General features: G+C 39.6%; 3 protein-coding genes across 3 annotated transcripts in view; 2 read left to right on the top strand and 1 right to left on the bottom strand.

Moving 5' to 3' along the window:
* Window positions 1–27,851, bottom strand: part of LOC125785661 (sodium channel subunit beta-1-like) — a 493,013-nt gene that overhangs the window by 205,394 nt on the left and 259,768 nt on the right. The window lies entirely within an intron of this gene.
* LOC111188786 (uncharacterized) overlaps window positions 1–27,851 on the top strand; it is a 176,289-nt gene that overhangs the window by 136,310 nt on the left and 12,128 nt on the right. The gene's annotated exons all lie outside the window — the stretch shown is intronic.
* LOC125802140 (caspase a-like) lies at window positions 1,152–27,025 on the top strand. Its single transcript, XM_049479082.1, has 10 exons — window positions 1,152–1,604; window positions 3,242–3,271; window positions 6,873–7,060; window positions 9,699–9,872; window positions 11,077–11,313; window positions 13,514–13,518; window positions 19,106–19,156; window positions 22,511–22,566; window positions 25,036–25,145; window positions 26,740–27,025. Exons 1-10 carry the CDS (start codon window positions 1,340–1,342, stop codon window positions 26,836–26,838), a joined length of 1,215 nt encoding a protein of 404 aa, XP_049335039.1. The 5' UTR covers window positions 1,152–1,339; the 3' UTR covers window positions 26,839–27,025.

Here is a 27,851-nt window from a genome sequence, read left to right as displayed (position 1 = left end):
TAAAAGCATAAGCAGGTCCTTAAAAAACAGGATAATTTTGAGCTGAGCTTTGTTGCTAAGCTTATAGAAACTTCCTCTAACAGCTGGGCTGATTTTTTTCTCAGAGTTTAGGTTTTGTGTCGAAGATGAAACCAAGGTTCCTTACATGGGCATGCATGATGGTATTCGAAGGCCCGTTCGAAGAATCATTGGCTATAAAACTAACCGAAGAATCAGGATTTCCAAAGATAAAAATGTCAGTTTTGTCTTGGTTTAAATTAAGGAAATTCTTAGACATACAGCATTCAACATCCTTCAAACTATCAAAGTGGAATATGATATTGTACTTCTGGAAGATAGACATAAGAGGGAGCACATATAGAGAAAAAAGAATAGGTCCCAGAATGAACCCCTGGGGAACACCACAAGAAATACGTGCTGGAGAAGAAGAAAAAGACTGACCCATCTTAACAGAGAAAGTTCAGTTTTCTAAACATGAGGCAAACCACTTTAATGCTTCCCCCTGGATGCTAACATCATACTTCAGACAATCTAGCAATATGGTATGGTCGATAGTGTCAAAGAATACCACAACTTCCAAATCCACAGTTAGAAGTAAGTCATTTAGAACTGTTAGAAGAGCAGATGATGCATGATGAACTCTTAAACCTGACTGAAACCTGTTCTGAATCTGAAGGTTAAATCGATTTAGAAAAGAATACAGTTGATGAAAGACAACTTTTCCTAAGACTTTTCCCAAGAAAGGAAGCTTTAAAAGTGGTCTAAAATTGCCTAAGAGTGTTGGATCTAGGCCAGAGTTTTTCAGAAGAGGCTGAACAACTGCATGTTTGAAAGAGGAAGGGACAACATTTCTGGAAAGACTGCAATTTACTATAGACTAAATTCTTGGACCAAGAGAAGACAGAACGTCTTTAAGAAACGATGTAGGAAATGCATACAGACAGCAGTTGGAAGTAGTTGGCTTCATATGCAGAATTAGCTCAGTCAGGTCCAACAATTACTTCAATTTAGGAGTTTCTAGTTTGAAGAATGAAGTTTGACATTTGGAATCTGAACTTTTGGAGTTGGATGTATGAAGTTGGAGATTATAAACATTTGAGTTTGAAGATTGAAGTTTGTGGTTTAACATTTTAAGCTTGATGTTTGAATTTTTGAGTTTAAAGTTTAAAATACGAGGTTTTAAGTTTGGTATTTGGAGTGTGGAGGTTGGAGTTGCAGTTGGGAGGGCGGACAGAAGCATTGGGCTGTTCTTTCTGAACTTCCTGGAAGAGTCACGCCTCCAGGAACTACAGAAGGTAGTTCTCGGTCTCCGGTGCGGTCGCTCGTGCTGCTCTGAAAAATGGCCAAGACCATGTTCGACCTGCTGGAAGGAGCTCTGGAGGACCTGGGCGCGGAGAAGTTTAAGAAGTTCATCAGTAAGATGACGGACCCCGGGCTCGAGACGCGCGTGGCAAAGGGCGCCGTGGAGGAGAAGGACTGCGGGGACATCGCGAACCTCCTGATAGAGCACTTCACCGAGAGTCGCGCGCTGGAGATCACTCTGCAGATAATGAGGAACATCAAAGCGAATCAGACCGCGGAGAATCTAGAAAAAGATGCTGCAGGTGAGGAGGAGTAGAGGGGCTTCATTAATCACCTTTATAACCTTTATATTCACCTGAGAGACCGACAGCGCGAGCCAGTGTCCCGAGCACCTTCCACTAACCGGTTTTAGTTTCCCTTTCAACTGAACACGCGCGTTCTACTGACCCACAGATACTGACACAAATCACATCTTAACTACTGACCTACAGCTACCGACACTGCACTGAAGTACTGAAGTACTTAATCAGCAGTAAGAACTGAAATGCACCATAAATTACTGAAATAGTGCAGAAATATATATATATGTATACTAGTGCATCTTAAAAAGTAGAATATCATTGAAAAGTTCCTTTATTTCAGTAATACAGTTGAAAATGTGAAACACATGTATTATATAGATGTATTAAACACAGAGTGATCTATTTTAAGCGTTTATTTATTTTATTGTTGATTGTTTATGGTTTACAGCCAATGAAAACCCAAAAATCTGTGTCTCAGAAAATTAAAATATTATATAAGACCAATTGGTACTTTTGGCAGTGTTGGCAGTGTGCCAAGTCCTGCTGGAAAATGAAATCTGCATCTCTATAAAAGTTGTCAGTAGCAGAGGGAAGCATGAAGTGCTGTAAGATTTTGCAGGAAAACAAAACTGCACTGACTTTAGACTTGATAATAAATCACAGTGGATCAACACCAGCAGATGACATGTCTCTCCAAATCATTACTGATTGGTGGAAACTTCACACTAGACCTCGAGCAGTTTGGACTGTGTGTCTCTCCACTCTTCCTCCAGACTCTGATCCCTTAATTTACAAATGAAATGTAAAATTTACTGATGATCAGTGATGGTTTGTTTGGAGAGTCATGTCTGTCATCTGCTGGTGTTGATCCACTGTGTTTTATTATCAAGTCTAAAATCAGTGCAGTTTTGTTTTCCCACAAAATCTTACAGCACTTCATGCTTCCCTCTGCTACTGACAACTTTTATGAAGATATGGATTTCATTTTCCAGCAGGATTTGGCACACTGCCCAGTGCCCACACTGCCAAAAGTACCAATTGGTCTTCAGTGTAATATTCTAATTTTCTGAGACACTGATTTTTGGGTTTTCATTGGCTGTAAGCTTCATAATCATCAACAATAAAATAAATAAACGCTTAAAATAGATCAGTGTTCAATACATCTAAACTTCTAAAAGTTTAAATACATTTTAACTTTTAATATCTAACCACCTTCAGACAGCCTGTAAGTGTTTTAGTTGAGTTTTTTTTTCTTTTACCTTTTGCTTTTTATTTATCTAATTTTATGTTTGACATTTTAGCGCTTTTATTTTATTTATTTTATTACTGGTTTTATTTTTGGCCATTTACCTTTTTATTTCATTTATTTAGTTTAAATTATATACGTTTTTTAACGTTTTATTAGTGTGAGTTTCACATTTTGAACTGAATTACTAAAATAAAGTAACTTTTCTATGATATTATAATTTTTTGACATGCACTAGAATTGTATTGTTAAATAATATGTAAACTATATAAAATGATGTAAATTATTTCTGTAATTCTGATATTGTTATGTATCCAGAACTATCTTGTTATATCTACAGAACTTCAGTGTAATTAATGTATTTTATTGTTTTATGTTTTTTATCCTATAGCTCATGGATTCTTGCCGTCTGCTGGATCAGGTGAGTAAATACTCCACTTACATTTACAAACAAGCTGAATTGCTTCAAATTGATTCAAAATATCCCAAGTTATGCTCATATTGGTGGTTTATACATTTTAAATGATTTAAGCATACATTATGAATAAATAAAATTGACATATTATATTTTATATTACATTACTTAATTCTTTTAGTTTGAAAATCAGGTTATTGAATGAAATTATCCAGCTGCATCTTTACTGTGTATCTGTAGGTATAAAACTTCTTTATGTCATGTTAATAAAATGGTAATTATTGATTCTTGAGAATTTGGCTAATTTTGTTTGGATAAATTTATTTTAATTTAGAAAATAAAAAGTGAAATTTTAAAATTCTAGTTTTTAGTCCACACCTTCAGACACAATAAAGAGTTAAATGGAAACAAATAAGAGATCACTTCAGTTTCTGAATCGGTTTCTCTGATTTTACTATTTATAGGTTTATATTTGAGTAAAATGAACATTGTTGTTTTATTCTATAAACTACAGACAACATTTCTCCCAAATTCCAAATAAAAATATTCTCATTTAGAGCATTTATTTACAGAAAATGAGAAATGACTGAAATAACAAAAAAGATCTTTCAGACCTCAAATAATGCAAAGAAAACAAGTTCATATTCATAAAGTTTTAAGAGTTCAGAAATCAATATTTGGTGGAATAACCCTGGTGGTTTTTAATCACATGTTTTTTTTTAATGCATCATGTTCTCCTCCACCAGTCTTACACACTGCTTTTGAATAACTTTATGCTGCTTTACTCCTGGTGCAAAAATTCAAGCAGTTCAGTTTGGTGGTTTGATGGTTTGTGATCATCCATCTTCCTCTTGATTATATTCTAGAGGTTTTCAATTTGGTAAAATCAAAGAAACTCATCGTTTTTAATTCAATTCAATTCAATTCAATTTTATTTATATAGCGCTTTTTACAACAAAGGTTGTCACAAAGCCGCTTTACAGGAAAAACAGGTCCACGCCTCTTATGAGCAGCACCACAGAGATGCCATTTTTAAGTGCTCTCTTATGTTTTTCCAGAGCTGTTTCTGCCGATTGTAGCGCACCTACTACAGAAACAGAATTATTAAATAGTGAAATGAGAGAATAGAGGCACACCTCACCTACAGTTTAACGATAAATAAAGATTTTTTTACATTATCCATCTGCTTCCTCCTCTGTTTGCAGCTCCTTCTTTAGACGTCTTCTTAAAAAAAAATTATATCATAATTAAATCCAATATTTTCTTATATAAAACTGACGGTGGTGAGATGTTATAGTTGTGACAGTAGCAGGATATAAAAAATAATAAATACGTTTAAGAGAAAATAGTAAAAGTACGAGAACTTGACTGAACTTAAACATGCAGGAGAGCTGAAGATGTTGTGAAAACTGAAGGTCCTCAGGAATGTAGCTGATCTTGTAGTTTCAGATTTTATCGCTTGTTTTTATAAATATCTGAGGAGGGTGACGAACATGTGGGACACATTTTGAGCAACTGCAAAATAATATAGAGTGAAAGTAAATATTGTTCAAAACTCACTGTTTTTAATGGTTTATAGTTTTAACACATTATTATGTTAAAGATATTATTCAGTTAAATTATTGCGTTTTCTTTGTTAATAAAGTTGAGAAATTATTTTCTTCTATCCGACTACAACCAATTTTTTAGGCATAATGACAGCCTATCTTCATTCTCCAATGAAAAACAAGTATCACCATTTTTATTGATTTTTAGTTTGTTGCATAATTTGAACAGACAAACTGTTCCTTACACTGTGCCCAAATTTCTTGATGAATGGCCCAATAGAAACTCTTCAAAATGACCTGAAATAAACTCTTTTTACATTGACATCCATTGAAAGTTAAGTATGTTTTATATCTCTCCTGTAAAGTTGCAATTTTGGAGATACTTGTGTTTCACTACACAGCGACGATATAATCTTTAAACTGATTAAAAGAGATAAAAATAAACAGATAAAAAAACCTTATATGCTTGTGAAGGACCCCCTGATTATAACTGTTATTCATTTTTATTTATGAAAATAATATTAATTCTCAACAAAAGTATACCTTTTTCATAACCCTTTTAAATATATTAATACTGTAGTTTGAAGGATAATTTTAACGCACACTGAACTGAATATATTTGTTAACCGGAGAAAGAAGGGAATTGTGGCTGATTTTAATACTATAATACCTAATGGCTTCAGAAAAACATAATAAATTTATATTAAACGTGTGTCTGACTTGTAAAATAGAGCTTTTGAAAAATATCTATTTTAAATACTTGAACATTGAGTATTTTAGGTCCATTTATAGTGTTTATGGAACTATTTTAAAAGGAAGTTGTGTTAAAGTTTTTGGCATATCTTTTTCTAAGGTTTATCGTTTACATTCTTCAGCTGTTTTTCTGATAAGGAAGTCTGATTTCTTCATAGTATAATTTTGTGGGACAAAGTAAACCCAGTAGTAATCAGAGGCTTAATTTAAACCCTTTACCCTTAGAGCCCTACGGACGGATTTTCCGTCCAAAATCTCACCTTGTGTTCCCAGCTTAATTACTCAGGAATCCCTTCACACATAAACATAATCCATATATGGTTAGAAAGGGCGGAGCTTACTCTTTCTGAAAATATTGATCACATCCCAGTGCGGTAAAGCTAAATCTACAAGAAACCCATTGAGAGAAAAACACCTAAAAAAGTAAAAAAATCTCCTTCCCCAACCAATATTATTTACCTTTAGTGCTTCAAACATATTTATATGATGTTTCAAACCAAATAATATCAGTAAATAAAGACTCAAAAGTGTCCACAGAAAAAGTGTGAAACTACCTGCTTTACTCAAACTAAAGCTAGGTATGGTGTGCGCACTACTTTATATAGTTTTTATTTTACTTGCACATTTTTACTAAAGTAGTTATTTTGCACTAAACTAAATGTTTATTTATTTAGACTAAAGTTTACATTTTTGTATATATTGTAGTTTTTTTTAGTGTCCTGATTATAATACTGAAAGGTATAGGCTGCTCTGAGTGTCTTTAGGTTTTTAGTATCTACATGTATCCTAGAGATGTGATTATCGATTATCAAGAAAAATAACTCCGCCTGATGCTGTTTCTCCATGTATTTTATCAAAGTAATAATTAATAATCCATGTAATGAACTCAAATCCTCAATATTATTATGCTTTCAGCTCATAAACACTGTAGTCTAACCATTTTTGAAAATTTATCTTAGGTGTGAATATATTTAAAGTCTATACATTCAAAAATAAGTAAAAAAAAAAAAAAAAAAAAAAACAGGTGCTTGGTAAAAATTTTGACCAAAACATGTTCAGATTCAGAGAAATATAACAATTCTGCTTCCTTTTACATTTTAAATCATTATAAATGGTTTTCCTAACAGTAAAGAAAGTCAAAAACCTATATAAAAGCCCAGTCATGCAAAAAAAAAAAGAAAAATAAATAAATGAATAAGATAAAAGAAAAATACTGTGATATACCGCCCAGCACTAACAAACGAGATTAATATTGCTTAAACGACACAAACTGTTTTTTTTTAGTTGAGAGATTCTGTCCTGACTGTTTTCTCCTGTCCTGTTTACAGACTGTCCTGACCCCCAGGCTCCGGTACAGAATGTACCCCCTCCACAGGGGCCAGCAGTGACCACCGGGGCATCAGCCGCCGGTTACGTCATGCCCAAAACCTCAGGCACGCTGATTCCCAGCAGCCCCAAGTTCAAACAGGACATCATCTCCAAGAAAGGGCAGGAGGTCAGTGATTTTACAATGTTATTACACTGTTATTTCACTGTTATTACACTGTTATTACACTATTATAACACTGTTATTACAGAAACTCAGTTACATAAAATATTAAAAAATAACAACAGGCTGCATTATGCTACTGATAACTGTTAAATGTCCTCAAGACGTCAGTCTTCTAAACAGATTTACTTTATAAAACTACATGTTAATTATGAGGCTCCCTTTGCTGTAAGTGTTTTATGTTATTGGGATTCATTTCTGAGAGGAGAGAAAGAAAGAGCTGAGCAGTTTGGGTTATTCTCCTTTATAAAATGTAGCTGTAGATTTGTGTTACATAAGCTAGGACGACACCCTCACACTTATTGTAAGCCCAGACCAAAGATGATACCGACCACAGAAACACAAGCCAAAGTGATTTATTTTAAATAAATAGTAGCATTTATGTCAGGGATAAGAATGCCTAAAATAACAAACAAACAAAACTAACTCAAATGTTTAGGACTGACTTATCTAACAAAGAAAAGGGAAACAAAAATACATAAATCTTCCCTCCCTCCCTAACTAATAAAACACAGGAGAAAAGAAAAACCCCTCCCAAAGAAACAGGCCTTATCCCCTACAGTGCTACATTGGCTTTTAGTATTATTTGAAGTGTATTTACAGAAGTATTATGACAAAGTTAAATAACATGTGTCTACTTTAGTTATCTAAACAGCTCAGTATTTACTCACAACAGCACAAACAATAAATTAGACGCACAGGTGGTTTGATCTGGGCGGCGTGGTGGTTGAATGGGTCGGGTGTCGCGCTGCACTCCACATCGGCCAGCGCTTTATTGTGACGCAGGACCAGGGTCAATTAGTCAATTTGTTTGAAAATTTTGTAGCGGTAACATTTTTTTTAAAAGTACGAATTTTAAATATATGATTTTTCGAAAGTACAGTTTATTAAAATATAGTTTTAAAAGTAAGATTTTTGGAAAGAAGGATTTTTAAAAGTAGGATTTTTTGAACGTAGGGTTTATTTAAAGTGTATTGGAAGTAGGACATCTTGAAAGTAAAACAAATTAAAATAAGATTTTTTAAAGGTAGGGTTTCCAGTGTATATTAATTAGTAACTACTGTGTAATATTTTAATATCCTTTCAGTGCTTCAGTATGTAGTGGAGACCACTGTGAAAGTATTAATGTTGGCTCAGGTAGCGTGTTACACTGTGTTCAATCTGGTGTGTCGGCCAGAACACCACTAAAGCCAGAGTTTGTTCAGGAGGTTTATTACAGGCAGGGAGATAGGTGTTGTTACAGGCTGTGGTCTAAGTGGCTGTTGCTAGTTTCACTCAAGCCACATATTCACTGAAACACAGTAAAAATACAAGCACAACAAAACGTATCATATAAATGTCTTCAAGCTAACATGAGACAAAAAGCCAACAAAGCTAATTACCAAATGACACTGGGTAGAGATTAAGCTAAACATGCATTCAGCTGAAACAAGCCTGCTTGCTTATACTTAAGCAATAAAACAGTAGAGTGAGTGTGTTATCAGACGACCGACAACCTCAAGTGTTCTATTGCTTTTATATAACAGTTTTTTTTTACAAAATGAATAAAGAAAATACATCAAAGAACATTAAGAAATTCAGAATGAATATGCTTTAATATGGACTGCGCCTTCCGCAAAGGTTAGCTTGAAAGGAAAATTGGGAAGAAGCTAAGATCCTAAACGTTAGGAGCTTGAAATAACCAGTGTTGGGCACATTACTTTAAAAAAGTAATTAGTTATAGTTACTAGTTACTTCTCCAAAAAAGTAACTGAGTTACTAATGGAGTTACTTCACTATAAAAGTAACTATTGTTACTTCGCGTAAAAAAATGAACAAAAGAAAATAAATTATGTAATTACTATTATTATTAGAAAAATAACAAACGAAAATAAACCCAAAATGTTGACAAAAACATAATCTAACGAATTAAAAAAAATAAGAAACGAAAAACTCCACAGGACCAAAGAAAATTACTAAGACTTGTAATACTGAAAAAAAACCCGGAAAAAACAAATAGGCGTCAGGGGATAAAAATTAAACCAAACCACACTCAAAGGAAAAATGTATATAAAAACAAAACAAAAGAATGAAAAAAAACAACAATCCATTAAAAAACTCAATTAAAACAATCACAGGCTTTCTGCCAGAATAATAAAAGTTTCAGTTAGTTTCAGTTTCAAATCAACAGCTCACCAAAACCTCAATCTATCCTTTATATTTCACAATATTTGATTAACTTACTTTACTTATTTTTATTTAGCTGAACTGAGTTGGATATTATTTATAGCCTCGCGCTGAATTCACCTCCGCGCTGTGAAAGAGAGCGAGAGAAAGAGAGCGAGAGAGAGAGAGAGAGAGAGAGAGAGAGGAGCAGCGCATTTTGCCTGATTTCTCTTTATTAATTATCAGTACATTTGTTAGCTTGGGGTGAAATGGGATTGGGCCATGGTAGCACATGATTGTGAAGTGTAACGAAAATTATACATGGGTTTGAAATTTTAAATAAAATAAAAATCTGAAAAGTGTGAAAAGTGTTCTTTTACTCCGTGAGTAATTCTGAACAGATAAAGGAAAGTAACCCCGTGTCCATTTCCGATTTCAGATTTACCCAGTTCTAGATAAAGGTGTGAGGAAGCGTTTGGCTCTGATGATCAATAACGTGGAGTTTGACTCTGGGGACAAGAGGTTTGGAGCTGAGATAGACGAGAAGAACATGGAGAAGCTGCTGAAAGCTCTGGGCTACGACGTCGTCAAATACAACGACCTCTCCGCCACGGTGAGTCTCTTTCAGAAAATAAGGAGCTAACACGCTCACGTTTACGAAGTTCTTAGCGGTACAAAGATTTTAGGAAACCTACCCCTGAACCGGAGTGGACTCTGAGCTGAACGGAGGGTCACTCCTGTTTAGTTTCACTCTGTTTTTATTGATATGCTGCATAAAATAACACATAGTAGGCAAAGCTTTACTTTGTCTCACAAAGTATATACACAATATATGAAAAAATCAGATTTCATTATTAGAAAAACAGCTAAGGAATGTAAACAATACACCTTAAAAAGAGATGCGCCAACAACTTTAACACGGCTTTACTAACTAAATATTTCAAATAGTTCCATAAACACTAGAAACCAGGGGTCTGCAATATAGGTTGGCCACGGGCCAGATATTTTCCAAGCCATTATGTGGCCACAAAAAAAAATCTGTTTTGTAAAATGAAGTATAATGGGACGGAGTGCTACAGACTAGTAACTCTCCAGCTGCCCCAGCTAATGAATTGGGACACGACCGGGAAAAATGCCCTTATAAGGAGATAGGGAGCCCAAGAACGGGCAGAAAAACAAGAACAGGCAAAAACTAAAGTCACGCCGAGTGCGAAAGAGAGAGAGACAGGGGAGGATTGTAAACAAAAGCTCACCAGGGAAGCTTTTTTTTTTTGCATTATCGTTCATTATAGTTCAAACAACATGCTTGCGGGCCACATCTGGCCCACGGGCCGCCTATTGCTGACCCCTGCTGTAAATGGTTCTTAAATAGACAAGTATTTAAAAGAGATACTTCTCAAAAGCTCTTTTGCACAAGTCAGGCACAAGTTTAGTATCAATTTACAATGTTTTTCTGAAGCCATTAGAGGTATTATAGTATTAAAATCAGCCACAATTTCATTCTTTCTCCAGTTAACAAATACATTCAGTTCACTGAGCATTAAAATTATCCTTGAAGCTACAGTATTAGTATATTTAAAAGGGTTATAGTTATTGCTGTTATCCAGAGTTTTAGGGAGTTTAATCTCTTGCGCTGAATAAATGACTCTGCACTCAGGACTGATTCTAGACTCAATTGGGGGATGAGAAGAACGTTTCTCTGACAGGCACTACTTTCACCCTCTCTATGAATGAAATCTAAGAGACTTTAGTAGCTGTAGCGTGATGTGCTACAGTATTTCTGCAGTAATGAACGCTGTAACTGTTTATTTCTACAGGAAATGGATGAGGCGATAAGGAGCTTTGCTGGACGTAGTGAGCACGCTGAATCAGACAGCACCTTCGTGGTTATAATGTCTCACGGTGAGAGAGACAAACTTTTTGGTATCGGACAACAGAACCCTAACGACTTCCTTCATGTGGACAAAATCTTCAAACACCTGAACACGGCGAACTGCCCGGCTCTGCTCCACAAACCAAAGGTCATCCTGATTCAGGCCTGCAGAGGAGGTGATGCTAATATCTGTATTATTATAGACTGTAAGAGACTGTAGCTCCGCCTCCTCAGCATATAATATCACAATATCTACATTTAGAGTGCTTTTAATATACAGTGGCATGAAAAGTTCCAATTATTAAACAAATTTAAATATTAGACAGAGATAACCAGAGTTAATATAAAAATCACCTTTAAATTATACATTTATTTATAAAGAAAACAAACTACCCAAACCATTCTAGCCGTGTGTAGCACTTACCTCGAATATTAAAATAAGATGGATGCTGTTGGACCAGAACTAGGTTCGTAAAGGGCAGTTATTGATTAAATAACAATTGACCAAAAACAAATGAGAAAACACCACAGGCCAATGTTAAGTTTAGAATTGCCGGCTTTATGAAAAAATGTAAAATTAGGAAGTAGAATTGTATTAAGAAATAGGATCCTTCAAAACATTACATACTTAACACATGACAGACAAAATGATCACATATGGATGAAAAGAGAGTCAAACAAGAATCTGAGATTTACTCAGTTACCCTGTAAGTTAAGAAAACCCCTTTTGAATTCTTACTCTCTAGTTAACTTAACTTAGTTAGTTTCAGTAGTTTAATTAGTATCTCACTTGAGCTCTTAGTGTTCTAATATCGGTTTTTGTTTAGTTGGTTTGAAGTTATTTGATATAACTAGGTTTATTTATTTTAATTATCTATCTTTGATATTAATCAAATTAGGCCTATTTTTATTTTAACTAAATCAAAAGCATTTGGTATTACCCTTTATCAGTAAGTTATTACAACCAAAAAAACATAGGGCATATCACTAAGTCCACATGAGAAAGTTAACACCAGTAAATGCAGTATCAATCAACCTTACAGTTAAACACATTCAAGGCATATGCATAAGCATGAACATAAACATCTAACTGTATCAATGTCCATTAAATCGAGTCCTAAACAGTCCTTCAGCAAACAAAATGGAGACGGTCCTTTTTACTCAGCAGCGCGAGCTCTCCATGCACTGCTCACGTGATCCAGAGGGAAATTAGCACTTTAATTTGAACAGTCTTACCGCGGTTGCTGAGAGACCCTGGCTCCTCGCTGCAACGTCCACTCCCTCCGAATGGGAAAAAGATCGTTTCTCTCGACGCACAAACACACAGTCCCAGTCGTAGCTCCTAACTCTGGTGGCTCGCCATCTACTTTTATCACGCGCTGCGGCCGTGATGCTCCAAGCTCCACTCTTCCTCCGTGATTCTCGAGAGTAATTCAAATTAAACGCTGAACAAAACCACAGTCTATCAGCATAGACAGAAGGCTAAACAACACTTAAAAAAAAAAACAAATAAATTGTGAAATCCACTTAAACCTTCTCTTTTTCTTTCCTTCTTAATGGAGCTACTCTCCAACGCGACTTCACCCGTGTGTGCTGCGTTGATTCTGCCCCGAGTCCTCTATGGGAGGACGACTATCGGTGCTGTGATTGGCTGTTAGCTATGACCTTTCAACTTCAACCAATGATAAAATAATGTACCAAAACATGAAATAATGTTTTTTTTTTTTTTTAATACTATTTATTTATTTTATACGTTTTTTAATATCACTAAGTAAATTATTAAAATTATGAATTTCTGCTTAATATTCATTCTTATTTATTAACTATTTAATAGTCAATGTCTACTTTCACCTGGGTTACACCCTCCCCTCTTAAATCTATGCAAGTCCCTTTGCATGAATAAAAGGCTTACACTACTTTTGGCTCAGGGAGTGGAGTTAACATAGATTCTAACATGGAGCTAGAAATAGCTGAACTCAAAGACTGGAATAAGTTTTGGACAATAGTTACTAAGGGATTCCCAAGCTCAGGATATGTCAGTTTTCTGGGGGGGTCTCTTTGTCTTGTAGATCTTCGCAGTTCACTCGGATTTTCATCTTCTTCTTGATCATCTTGTATTTCATCAGTCTCTGTTTCCTTCTGAGTTTCAGGTAAATTTCCAGCATCAGCTGCAACTGTTATGGTTTCTCTCCCTTCAGCAGGTTGGTCTGCTGTCTGTTCGGGTAAGTTCTCTCGTCCAGGTTGGCCATTTACAATTACAGGTTCCATGTCAGGGGTGCGCTGTGTTTCCAATGAAGGTAAGTTCTCAGGTGGGGATTGGCCAAGGTCTTCTGGGGCGCTGCAGGAAACTACAGGATCCGGACAGGCAAGTACGACCGGAGAACGGGTCTTTTCACTGGAAGGCACAGGCACAACAATTTCCTGTGTGGACCTCGTGGTTCCAACGACCGGATCCTGAAAAGAATAGACAAAATCATCTTCATCCGAGTTGGGCTCTGGGTCGACAGTGTCAAGGTTCGGATGTTGACGGGTGCTTAGCCTTCGAGGTTTAGGCACAGCAGGGGGCTCCTCGTTAGAAACGGGCAGAAACCCACAGGGTAGCAGGAGGTCCCTGTGCAGCGTTCTGAGAGGACTGTCTTTGTTCTCTGGCTTGACAGAGTAGACTGGGAGATCATCCTTTCGGCTCACAACGACATGCACAGTTTCTTCCCACTTGTCCGCTAACTTGTGCTTTCCTCGTAGGCGTACATTTCTGACAAGCACTCTATCACCCACATCCAAAATAGATTCAGTGACACGTCTGTTGAACCTCACTGTGTTCCTTCCTGCTGCTTTGGCAGCATTTGTCCTGGCAAGTTGGTAGCTCTCCCGAAGGTGGTCTTTCAGGGCTTGCACATAATGGGAGTGAGACTTCTGTTCCTTGCGGTTCAATGGAACATTGAAGACAAGATCAATGGGTAATCGGGGCTGTCGCCCAAACATGAGCTCATAGGGCGTAAACCCGGTCGTGTCATGTTTAGTGCAATTATAAGCGTGCACTAAGGGCTTTACAAAGTCTCGCCAGTGGGTCTTGTCTTCAGCTTTGAGTGTACCAAGCATGCTTAAGAGCGTACGATTAAATCTCTCAACAGGGTTGCCCCTGGGATGGTAGGGTGTTGTTCTAACTTTGTGTATGCCAGCAAGCTCACAGAGTTCTCGGATTGTCTTTGATTCGAAATCTGGGCCCTGATCGCTGTGCAGCTTTTCAGGAAACCCATAGTGGACTATAAAGCTTTCCCAAAGGCACTTGGCCACTGTTCGAGCTTTCTGATTTGGAGTTGGTATTGCCACTGCATATTTCGTAAAGTAATCCGTTATCACTAGCACATCCTTGGTGTTACTCCGATCTGCTTCGATGGAAAGAAAGTCCATGCAGACTAACTCCAGAGGTCTGGTAACTTGGATGCTCACCAAAGGTGCTGCCCTCTCTGGCAGGGCTTTACGATGAACACAGCGGCTGCAACTCTTAATCTTCTTCTCAACATCATTTGCCATCCTTGGCCAGAAGAATCTGGATCTGGTGAGGTCAAGGGTTCGGTCAAAACCTAAATGACCCATGTCATCATGAAGGCTTGTCAAAACCATTGCTCTGTACTTCTCGGGCAAGACTATTTGATAGTGAGTTTCATCGCAACCCTGTCTTTTTCTGTAGAGGATGTCATCTCTCATTTCCAGCTTGTTCACCTCTCGCAGGTAGATGGGAAGGTCGGGCAGCTCTCTCTTGACCGCTGGAGAGGGCGTCTCCCCAGTCTCCATCAAATGGAGGATTTCACAGATGGCAGGATCTGCTTTCTGTTGTTGTCGCAAATCTTCCTCTGATACACTGGGAATGACAGGAAAACCATCGCAGCTCTCCAAGCTTGCAGGAATAGCTGTAGCCGTCATGGCAAGAGATGTGACAAGCGGGGTGATGGGACTCCTCTCGCTGGTTCTCACAGGAGGACAGACTAGATGCTTCTCACAGACTGCACTAACCGTCTTGGTAGAGAGACGAGTAAACTCATCGGACTCAGGTAGGTGATGGTGAATGAATTGCCGGATTCGCTCCTCTTCTTTCTGAGACACCAAGTCATTGACAGGTTCAGCATGCGGACGTCGTGAGAGGCCATCGGCGTCGAGGTTCCGTTTCCCTGCTCTGTACTGGAGCTGGAATCTGAAGTTGGAGAGGGCAGACAGCCAGCGATAACTCGTTGCATCTAACTTAGCTGTGGTGAGCAGGTAAGTTAAGGGGTTGCTGTCTGTAACAACTGTAAAAGAGACACCGTACAGGTAATCTGCGAACTTTTCTGATACAGCCCACTTCAGCGCAAGGAATTCCAGTTTATGAGCTGGGTAACGGGATTCGCTCTTCGATAGGCCACGGCTGGCATATGCGATAACTCGCATGACTCCCTCCTGCTCCTGGTACAGCGCTGCCCCGAGCCCAGTTGTACTTGCATCTGTATGTAATACATACGGCAGCTTGGGGTTGGCGAATCCTAATACAGGGGCAGTAGTGAGTTTGTCAATGATTGTCTCGAATGCGGTCTGGCAAGTATCCGTCCATCTCTTTCCAAACGGCTCTCTCGGCTTGAAGTACTCACCATTGGTCTCTTTCTGCTTGTAAGTCTTTCTGAGGGGTGGGTACCCAGCAGTGAGGTCGTTAAGTGGCTTTACGATTTTTGAGTAGTTTTGGATGAAACGGCGGTAATACCCCGCGAATCCTAGAAATGAGCGTAGCTCTTTCAGGTTCATTGGGCTAGGCCAGGTCTTTAAGGCCTCAATCTTCTCGGGGTCGGTCTCGACACCGTCCTCGGACACTACATGCCCTAAGTACCGAACTGACGCCTGAAAGAATTTACATTTCTCCAAGGAGAGTTTCAACCCATACTCCTTCAAACGACTCAGGACATGAAGAAGGCGCTTCTCATGTTCTTCAATAGTGTCCGAAAACACTATCAGGTCATCCAGGAACACAAGGACTTCTTTAAGGTTGATATCTCCCATGCACCGCTCCATCAACCTTTGGAAAGTACTGGGAGCATTAGTAACCCCCTGCGGCATCCTATTAAACTCCCAGAATCCCAATGGACAAACGAAAGCTGTTTTGGGTTTGTCGGTTTCTTCTACCTCGATCTGGTAATAACCAGACTTCAGGTCCAGTACGGAGAACCACTTAGAGCCCGTGAGTGCAGAAAAGGCTTCCTCCAGGTTAGGTAGTGCGTATGCATCCTTGATGGTTCGGAGGTTCAGCTTGCGGTAATCGATGCAGAGCCTTACATCTCCGTTCTTCTTTCTAACCACTACGATGGGTGAGGAGAAGGGTGACTCAGATGCACGGATTACTCCTGCTTCACTAAGCTCTTGAAGGTGTCTCCGTACTGCGTCAAGATCTTGTGGACGTATCGGTCGAGGTCGGTGTTTAAAGGGAGTTTCATCACTCAATCTTATCTGATGTTTGACTTTATCTGTTCGACCAAAGTCTGAATCATGTAGAGCGAACACTTCGGGCATAGCATACAGCTTTTTCTCTATCCTCTCTCTCCAATCAGATGGAAGTGGAGAGCCATCAAAGTTCAAGTTCAGCTTTACACTTTTCAGGGGCTTCGGGAGGTTGGATGGTGCTAGCTTAGCAGGGCTTTGCTTGCTTGAAACTACTTCCTGCAGGGCATGAATTTCAGCTATGACACTCCTTGCTGGTATAATGATGTCATGCTTACTCTCATTGCGCAACACCACTGGTAGATTCCTTGGTGAATTGTCAGGTGAGGTGAGCAGGCAGCTTGTGGCTAGCAGGCCTCCAGGCAAGGATGATGAAGGGGGTTCGATTACAATCCACCGGTCTAGAGCTTGGCTGTTGACATGGGCTAGCCCTTCTATGACACAGCTCTGTCCAGCAAGGATGACTTTCGGTTCCTTTCCTGGTAGTCTTACTAGTCCCAATTTACTGTCTTCTCTTTGCTTGTTTCTCTGCTGCATTACTTTCAGGATAACTCTGCACCCATATGGAAGGGTCTGAAAATCGGTGTTCACGCTGCGGCAGTTCTCATACACTAAGTCCAAGGTATTGGTACCTATCAGAAATTTGGACTGTGTATTGGATCTTGTGCTCGGGACAACTAATGCAAGTGTGGACACCGCGACTTCAGATCCAAAACAGGACTTCGGAAAGGTGATGTTAATTTCAATGAAGCCTGAATAGGGTACAGTTTGACCATTCGCCGCCTCTACTTCCAACAGGTCATTCAGGGGGTGGATCTTCAAGTGAGCAAGGTTGCTTTCATAGAATGATTGTGACACCGTAGTCACTTGGGATCCGGTGTCAAGTAGGCAGCTGCAGGACTGTCCATCGATGAGTACATGAGCAGTGTATTTAGCTCCTATCAATCCTTTTGGGATTCTCGTGTCACTGGATCTTTTATGTCTGCGTCCAATGTCAGAGGTGGGACTATCATTACTCATTTCAGTTCTCATTTGCCCCACAATGAGAGCTGAGTTCAGTTTAAATGCTGAGAGAAAGCAGGGTCATTCCTGCTGTCCCAGAGAGACTGTTTCTCTTTCAGCTGTTCTTTCTTGGTGGCTACTAATAGCGGGTTTGGTTCATTTGGACACACAGTGGCAATATGTCCATCTTCGCCACACTGAAAACAATACCATGGCCTTGGTCTGTTACTAGGCCGAGGGCTAACAGCTGGGGGACTGTCTGGCAGTTTGCTCTTTAGTTGGCGCTTTACACCTGCCTTTGGTGCACTGGCCTTGGTCTTTCGTGGCGCTTGAGCTCTCCTATCTGTGAGCTGACTCTGAAGCTCAGCTACTTGTTTCTTTAATTTTGTGACGACAGCATCAGGGGAAGGCTCATTAGACTCAGCTTTCTGTGTCTTTAATCGGGCAAGTTGACTCTGCAGCTCCGTGACCAGCTTTCTCATTTCAGCAATATCATTCTGTGCTGTTGGGGGACCTTCAGCAGAGCTTGCAGCTAACAGATGGGCGTTGGCCCTTTGCTTCACAGCACCAAGATGTTTCTTCTTGCGAGATTCTTTTGCACTCTGCCTATCCTCTTCCACACGAAGCTGCAACAGTAACTCTGAGAATGGAGGGGGCGTGTCTCTTTTGCGCTCAAGCTGGAGATCAGCTATCATGACATTGTCCCAGCACCCACGGCAGAACTGACGCAGTAGGTGCCTATCAACTCCATCAGCAGATACACCTCCTCTTCTCTGTGCTTTGGAAAGAACTGTCTGAAGTCTCTGTAGATACTGAGAGGGTTTCTCTCCAGAGTCTTGAAATGTACTGAGGAATACAGCAAAAAGCTCATCTCCGTCCTCGACTGTCCCGTAGGCTGACTCTAAGAGGTCGAGGTAAGCAGCTGGCAAGGCATTTGGGCCTAAAGGCTTCACCACATTAGTTGCCGGTGGCGCTAGACTGTCTAATATCTTCCTGGAGCGCTGTAAGTCAGACAGAGCAGGGTCCTTGAGAATGAGTTCAGCACTGTTCCGCCATGTATCAAAGTCTGTCTCATGACTTGGGCAGGGACATCTGCCTGAAAATTGTCTCAGTCTGAATGATGCGTTCATCAATGACACTGAAGCTTCGCTTCTCACCACATGCTCGACGACCATTCGTTGCACCTCTGGTGGATTAGTGTAGCTCATGGCAGCAAGAGGAACTTCATTCTCTCTGGCAGCTCTGAATACGGTCGACTTTGTCGGGCTCTGGGAGGATTCAGCCTGCTCTATTGTCTTATCATGAAGAACATGTTCAGCTGCTCGTGGCTGAGGAATTGCGGGTGGTGGTTCTTCGCTCTGAACCTCCATATTGGATGACTCAGTGTCAGGTTCATTTGCAGGCTCTGAGCTCACAGCCGCTCCAGTTCCTCCGCATTTCAATAGCTGTTCTCGCAGGATGTCTTCATAGGATTTTCCACTTAGTCTTGCTACCTTCTGCAGTTCTCTTAGGAAACTCTGGGTGGCGCTCTCGGTCACAGTGGGGATGTACTCACTTGACAGGGCTTTGATGTGGAAGATGACTTCACTTGGGCTATTATAGCTATGGGGAAGTATTGGTTCTAGGGCGGTGACTGCAGCTCCACTATCATACTCTACAATGGCATGTTTGTGGTATGGGGAGTCAGGATCATCTATTCTAATAACTCTCCCTATATGCCCATATTTTTCCAAGAAGTCAGTGACTTCAACATCTCGCTCTGTTCCTGTTAATCCACTAATAATGACTGAGTTTGGCACTTTAACGTTTTCTCTCTCAACTATCTCCATTTTGGCCGGACTTGGTCTATTTTAGGTCTGGATGCTTAATCACATTTATCTTGATCAACAACTATTGTTATTTTAACCCAAACTGCTCCTGGCTGAGCTCGCCAAATTTATGTAGCACTTACCTCGAATATTAAAATAAGATGGATGCTGTTGGACCAGAACTAGGTTCGTAAAGGGCAGTTATTGATTAAATAACAATTGACCAAAAACAAATGAGAAAACACCACAGGCCAATGTTAAGTTTAGAATTGCCGGCTTTATGAAAAAATGTAAAATTAGGAAGTAGAATTGTATTAAGAAATAGGATCCTTCAAAACATTACATACTTAACACATGACAGACAAAATGATCACATATGGATGAAAAGAGAGTCAAACAAGAATCTGAGATTTACTCAGTTACCCTGTAAGTTAAGAAAACCCCTTTTGAATTCTTACTCTCTAGTTAACTTAACTTAGTTAGTTTCAGTAGTTTAATTAGTATCTCACTTGAGCTCTTAGTGTTCTAATATCGGTTTTTGTTTAGTTGGTTTGAAGTTATTTGATATAACTAGGTTTATTTATTTTAATTATCTATCTTTGATATTAATCAAATTAGGCCTATTTTTATTTTAACTAAATCAAAAGCATTTGGTATTACCCTTTATCAGTAAGTTATTACAACCAAAAAAACATAGGGCATATCACTAAGTCCACATGAGAAAGTTAACACCAGTAAATGCAGTATCAATCAACCTTACAGTTAAACACATTCAAGGCATATGCATAAGCATGAACATAAACATCTAACTGTATCAATGTCCATTAAATCGAGTCCTAAACAGTCCTTCAGCAAACAAAATGGAGACGGTCCTTTTTACTCAGCAGCGCGAGCTCTCCATGCACTGCTCACGTGATCCAGAGGGAAATTAGCACTTTAATTTGAACAGTCTTACCGCGGTTGCTGAGAGACCCTGGCTCCTCGCTGCAACGTCCACTCCCTCCGAATGGGAAAAAGATCGTTTCTCTCGACGCACAAACACACAGTCCCAGTCGTAGCTCCTAACTCTGGTGGCTCGCCATCTACTTTTATCACGCGCTGCGGCCGTGATGCTCCAAGCTCCACTCTTCCTCCGTGATTCTCGAGAGTAATTCAAATTAAACGCTGAACAAAACCACAGTCTATCAGCATAGACAGAAGGCTAAACAACACTTAAAAAAAAAACAAATAAATTGTGAAATCCACTTAAACCTTCTCTTTTTTCTTTCCTTCTTAATGGAGCTACTCTCCAACGCGACTTCACCCGTGTGTGCTGCGTTGATTCTGCCCCGAGTCCTCTATGGGAGGACGACTATCGGTGCTGTGATTGGCTGTTAGCTATGACCTTTCAACTTCAACCAATGATAAAATAATGTACCAAAACATGAAATAATGTTTTTTTTTTTTTTTTAATACTATTTATTTATTTTATACGTTTTTTAATATCACTAAGTAAATTATTAAAATTATGAATTTCTGCTTAATATTCATTCTTATTTATTAACTATTTAATAGTCAATGTCTACTTTCACCTGGGTTACACGTGTGTGAAAAACTGCCCTCTAAATCTAATAACTTGGTTGTGCCACTTCTGGTGAAAACAACTGCATTCAATCTTTACCGATAACTGATAACGAGTCTTTCGCATCTCTGTGGAGGAATTTTATTCCACTCTTCTTGGAATTGCTTAAATTCAGACACATTAAAGGGTTTTCCAACATGAACAGTATGTTAAATGTTGTTCTTGGTTCTTTTGGGACCTCCTGGATAAGTTGTTCATGCCCTTTTGAAGTAATTGCGGTCGGTCTTTTTTACACAGGGCTAGATTGGTTTGAATAGTTTTTTGTTCTCTTAATAAATGAAATCATATGTTAAAAAGTGCTTTTTATATTTCCTCAGTTTATATTTGTTTAATATTAACCCTTTGAACTCTAGGCTGTTTTGGTGTGTTTTTTCTTCGTTTTTTTTTTTTTTTTTAACTTATTTTTGAATGTAAAGACTTTAATTCAATAATGGTTAGCCTAGAGTGTTTATGAGTTGAAAGAATAAGAATATTGATGATTTGAGTTCATTACATGGCTTATTAATTATTACTTTGATAAAATACATGGAGAAACAGCATCAGACAGATTTATTTTTCTTGATAATCAATAATCACACCTCTAGAATACATGTAGATACTAAAAACCACCTGACACTCAGAGCAGCCTATGCCTTTCAGTATTTTAATCAGGACACACAAAGAAAACTACAATATATACAAAAATGTAAACTTTTTAATCTAAATAAATAAACATTTAGTTTAGTGCAAAATAACTACTTAAAGTAAAAATGTGCAAGTAAAATAAAAACTATATAAAGTAGTGCACACACCATACCTAGCTTTAGTTTGAGTAAAGCAGGTAGTTTCACATTTTTTTTTTCTGTGAACACTTCTGAGTCTTTATTTACTGATATTATTTGGTTTGAAACATCATATAAATATGTTTGAAGCACTAAAGGTGAAAAATAGTGGCTGGGGGAAAAAAAGCAAATTACACGTATTTTTTGTTGTGAGGAAAAAGTCCCTTATTTCAACACTTTGAGGAATGAGTGGCAATTAGGACATCATGTGACTCGAGAGTGAATGTAAATACAGCTGATTATGTGTTTTGAGCAAATAAATAGAATTATAATGAAATAATAAAACAAGGAACTTTGAAGATATTATTTGTTAGGTGTTTTTCCCCAATAGATTTCTTGTAGATGCTTTACTGCAAAGGGATGTAACCAATATTTTTAGAAAGAGTAAGTTCTGCCCTTTCTAACCATATATGGTTTATGCTGATGCTGAGAACAGAAGGTGTGATTTTGGACGTAACATTTGTTTGTCAGGTTCTAAGGGTTAAAGTTTGTTTGATAATCTGAAAAATGTAGGTATTACAAAAATGCAAAACCAAAAAGAGGGAAATACTTTATCACTCCACTGTAAATTCACCATAATAATCTGCGGTTGTTTTAGGATTGTGATTATCATGTTGTGAACTGTCTGTGTGCAGGTAATTACGTCCGTGAATCAGACGATATGGTTGATGCTTCGGAACATAAAGAGAAGGATTTCGTGACACTGTTCTTGTGCACACCTGGTGAGTGAAGATATCAGCATGGTCTTCAGGGATTAGTGCTCTCCTCTGAGCGTGTTGAGCTGCAGGGTGGTGTAGGAGGTGTTACTGTGTGTTCTGAAGATCTCAATCTGTTACTGCACATATTTTGATGGCCACCCACAGGACACTGCTTACAGGACACTGCCTACAAGATGCTTCCCACAGAACGCTGCCCACAGGATGTTTCCCACAGTACATTGCCCACAAGACACTGCCCACAGGATGCCACCCACAGGATGCTGCCCACAGGATGATGCCCACAGGATGCTGCCCACAAGACCCTGGGCATAGGAAGCTGCACACAGGATGCTGCCCACAGGATATTTCTCACAGGACACCCCCTCTCACAGAATGCCACTCACAGGACCAAGCCCACAGGATGCCCCCCACAGGGCGCTGCCCACAGGTCTCTGCCCACACGATTTTGCCTAAAGGATGCTGCATACAGGATGCTGCACACAGGATGCTGCACACAGGATGCTGCACACAGGATGATGCGCACAGGATGCTGCCTACAGGATGCTGCCCACAGGACGCTACCTACAAGATGCTGCCTACAGGATGATGCGCACAGGATGCTGCCTACAGCACATTGCTTATAGGATGCTGCTCACAGGATGCTGCCTACAGCACGTTGCCCACAGGACGCTGCTTACAGGACGTTGCCCACAGGATGCTGCACACAGGATGCTCCCTATAATACGTTCCCCACAGGATTCTGTCCGCACAATGTTTCCCACAGGACGCTGCCCACAGGATGTTGCCCACAGGACACTACCTACAGGATGTTGCCCACAGGATGCTGCCCACAGGACGCTGCCTACAGGATGTTGCCCACATGACACTGGGCACAGGATACTGCTCACAGAACACTGTCCACACGATACTGCCCACAGGATGTTGCCCACAAGTCTCTGTCCACAGAACGATGCTCATAGGACGATGCCCACAGGATGCTACCTACAGGACACTGCTCACAGGACGCCACCAACAGGACCACGTCCACAGGACATTGTCCACAGAATGCCACCCACAGGACTCTGCTCACAGGTCACTGCCCACAGGATGCTGCCCACAGGAAGTTGCCTACAGGATTTTGCCCACAGTATGCTGCCCACAGGATGTTGCCTACAGGAAGATGCATACAGATCGTTTCCCACAGGATGCTGCCTACAAGATGTTGCCTACAAGATATTGCCTACTGGATGTTGCCCACAAGACACTGGGCACAGAGTGCTGCCTACAGGATGTTGCCCACAGGACACTGCCTACAGAACGTTGCACATAAGACACTGGGCACAGGTCTCTGCCTACAGGATGTTGCCCACAAGATGTTTCCCACAGGACACTGCACACAGGACCCTGCCCACAGGATTCTGCTCACAGAATGTAGCCCACAGTACGCTGCCCACAGGTCTCTGCCTACAGGATGTTGCCCACAGGTCTCTGCCTACAGGATGTTGCCCACAGGATGCTGCCTACTAGACGTTGTCCACAGGATGCCACCCACAGGATGTTGCCCACAAGACACTGCCCACAGGATGCCACTGATAGGAAGACACTCACAGGGTGCTGCACACAGGACGCTGCCTACAGCACAATGCTTATAGGATGCTGCCCACAGGACGCTGCTTACAGTACGCTGTCCACAGGTCTCTGCTTACAGGATGTTGCCCACAGGATGTTGCCCACAGGATGCTGTCCACAGGACGCTGCCTACAGGATGTTGCCCACAGGACGCTGTCCACAGGACGCTGCCTACAGGATGTTGCCCACAGGATGTTGCCCACAGTACATTGCTACCTATAGGATGCTGCCTAAAGTATGTTGCTCATAAGACATTGGGCACAGGTCTCTGCCTACAGGATGTTGCCCACATGATGTTTCCCACAGGACACTGCACACAGGACCCTGCCCACAGGATTCTGTTCACAGAATGCTGTCCACAGTACGCTGCCCATGAGGCGCTGCCTACAAGATGTTGCCCTCAGGATGTTGCCCTCAGGGCACTCTCTACAGGATGCAGCTCACAGGTCTCTGCCTACAGGACGTTGTCCACAGAATGCCAACCACAGGATGTTGCCCACAAGACACTGCCCACAGGATGCCACTCATAAGAAGCCACTCACAGGATGCTGCACACAGGACGCTGCCTACAGCACATTGCTTACAGCACATTGCTTATATGATGTTGCCCACAGGAGCCACTGACAGGATATTGCCTACAGGATATTGCCCACAGGATGTTGCCCACAGTATGTTGTTGCCCACAGGATGCTGCCTAAAGTATGTTGCCCATAAGACACTGGGCACAGTACACTGCTCACAGGATGTTGTCTATTTTACAATATATTTGACATGTTTTTAATAAAAAATATAAATCAGGACAATACAGATTCTAAATTAAAATCAAAATATTGTAAACTAACAGTAAACTGTTGTGTTCCACAGACAACGTATCGTACAGGAATGAAAAATACGGATCGTACCTCATTGGTTTCCTGGTGGAGGTGTTCAATGAAAACGCTCATAAGGAGCACATCGAGGAACTGTTCCGACTGGTACGTCCTGCTGCTTTTATACAGCTCAATTCTTACTGCTTATATCACCAACAACTAACTGATACAGATCAACATGTATATCATGTTTCTTTTCATACATTCAAAATATAAACCACTACATAAAACAGTCCATTACAATGAGGAGTGTCAGCTTAAAGATTTTATTAATTACAATGTACTTTATATAACTCTTTCTATTCAGTCAGTGGTACAGTGTGTGTTTCATTGCCAAGATAGCAATACACCAGAAGTTTACCTGAACACACTCAGTCCAGTTGAAAGAGTATAAAGTTGTTTGGTTAAGTTATTGTTGTTTAGTTATCCCCTGGCCTGGTCTGGTTCTTCTGCCACACCCCAGTTTAACCTCGAAGGAGATTGAAAGGATCACACACACACAGTTGTTTCCCTAAACAATCTACTTTATTCAGATTTTACACAGTTCTTTATAGCAGTTATATAGCACATGCATGCAGCAAGGGGTGGTCCCGATTACAGAGTATTTGCTCATCACAATGTACAAAAAAATGTTAACGCTATGTCCTGTAACAGTGGCTGTGTACAAGATTACCCAATAAGGACAGTACCTATTAAAATTACAATTCAACACTTCCAAGGCTGCTTGTGCGAGCTAAGTGTGTATCCATAAAAGGACAACTCAGTAAGGAAGTACATGTCCCTTCTTGCTTCTGCAGCAGAGGTGTGAAAAACCTTTGCTTGTTAATCTCTGACTTAAGTGTATCATAAAGCAAGCGAGTAGAACACATACTGTTTTTTATACCTTAACACCAGTCCTGCTGGAAAATGAAATCCGCATCTTCATAAAAGTTGTCAGTAGCAGAGGGAAGCTGTAAGATATGAATTGCTGTAAGATTTTGCAGAAAACAAAACTGCACTGACTTTAGACTTGATAGTAAAACACAGTGGATCAACACCAGCAGATGACAGACATGTCTCTCCAAACCATCACTGATCATCAGTAAATTTTACATTTCATTTAAAGTAAATCAAGGGAGCAGAGTCTGGAGGAAGAGTGGAGAGACACACAGTCCAAACTGCTCGAGGTCTAGTGTGAAGTTTCCACCAATCAGTGATGGTTTAGAGAGTCATGTCTGTCATCTGCTGGTGTTGATCCACTGTGTTTTATTATCAAGTCTAAAGTCAGTGCAGTTTTGTTTTCCCACAAAATCTTACAGCACTTCATATCTTACAGCTTCCCTCTGCTACTGACAACTTTTATAGAGATGTGGATTTCATTTTCCAGCAGGACTTGGCACACTGCCCACACTGCCAAAAGTACCAATTGGTCTTATATAATATTCTAATTTTCTGACACACTGATTTTTGTTTTTTTTTCATTGGCTGTAAGCTTCATAATCATCAACAATAAAATAAATAAACGCTTAAAATAGATCACTCTGTGTTTAATACATCTATATAATATATGAGTTTCATATTTACAACTGAGTTACTGAAATAAAGCAACTTATATTCAATAATATATATATATATATATATATATATATATTTTTGAGGTGCAATAGTCAGTATCTGTTGTAAGCGTTGAGTATAATGTGCTCCTGTGTTACTGTTGCAGGTGATGAGGCGGTTTGAGAATTTCATGCGCATTACGCAGATGCCGTCTAAAGAGCGGGTTTCTCTCCCCAAGTTATTCTACCTTTTCCCGGGACTCTGAGAGAACCAATCAACCGACACCAGCCTGCTCATCATTCTGCTCTACTCACATCTTTAACCTGTTATAGAATAATCATATTCCATACTTTATGAATAGAATTTGCATTCTTATTCAATTATTTTCTTTCTTTCTTTCTTTCTTTAATTCATTTTCTACATCGCAGATTAAAGGTGTCCTTCTGCTAAAACCTTTTTTTGTCTTGTTTTTTTTTTGTGAGTACAGTAGGTCTCTCTGAGTTGTTTATGATGCTGCACATGATGAAACTCTTCCTCAACCTCCTTTGTCTGCAGCAGCTAGTAAAAGAAAATCCTCAGAAATACGAGTTGATCAGTACCTGTACTACTGAATTATTGTCACAGTACTGAAAACTAGTTAGCTCTCCATATGATTGGTTTTAAACCAACACTACCGGAATAACACATGAAAACACCCAAATTACTGCATTAATATATATTGACTGATATAATGACTGCAATAGTAAAACAATGGCTCCCTCTACTGGTCTTAATAGTTTCTGCGCATCTTTAGACCATTTGTCAAATCAACTAGAACTGAAACACTGATACTGAAACTCTGAAACAATACTGTAATCCTATACTACTGAATTACCATTGACAGTACTGAATTAATGGCACCAATAAGTAAACTAACTCTAAAGGTGCTGATATAACAGAACTGAATTCATGTATGTGCGGCACAATTGGCATTGGCAGTACTGAATTTTAGTACTGATTTAGCACTGAAAATACTAAAATAAGACCTGCAGTACTCATTAAATACTTTTATTCAGTACTGTTAAAAGTGGCAATGCTGAAATAACACCTACAGAACTAGTAATTAGCATAGGCATTCCTCAAATTAACGTACAGTAACGAATGAAAAGGTACTATATAAACTAAAACCCAAAAAAATACTAAATTACTACTAAAAATAACACTGCAAGTACTGAAAACCAAGAGTAATGAACCAATACCAGTCCTACATAAATTAGCACTGACAATATTGAAATAACA

Source organism: Astyanax mexicanus, chromosome 1 (assembly GCF_023375975.1).
Source record: "Astyanax mexicanus isolate ESR-SI-001 chromosome 1, AstMex3_surface, whole genome shotgun sequence".
Classification (NCBI taxonomy): domain Eukaryota; kingdom Metazoa; phylum Chordata; class Actinopteri; order Characiformes; family Acestrorhamphidae; genus Astyanax; species Astyanax mexicanus.
The sequence above is the reverse complement of the archived record's forward strand: the minus strand, read 5'-3'. Positions and strand labels throughout refer to the sequence as shown.

Bases quoted from the DNA above. Each gene is read 5' to 3' on its own strand.
- LOC125802140 (XM_049479082.1), top strand. From the start codon at position 1,340: ATGGCCAAGACCATGTTCGACCTGCTGGAAGGAGCTCTGGAGGACCTG. The intron at 19,157-22,510 runs GGCTTTGATGTG...AGACGATATGGT, and splicing joins GGGATGTACTCACTTGACAG to TGATGCTTCGGAACATAAAG. The intron at 22,567-25,035 runs GTGAGTGAAGAT...TGTGTTCCACAG, and splicing joins ACTGTTCTTGTGCACACCTG to ACAACGTATCGTACAGGAAT.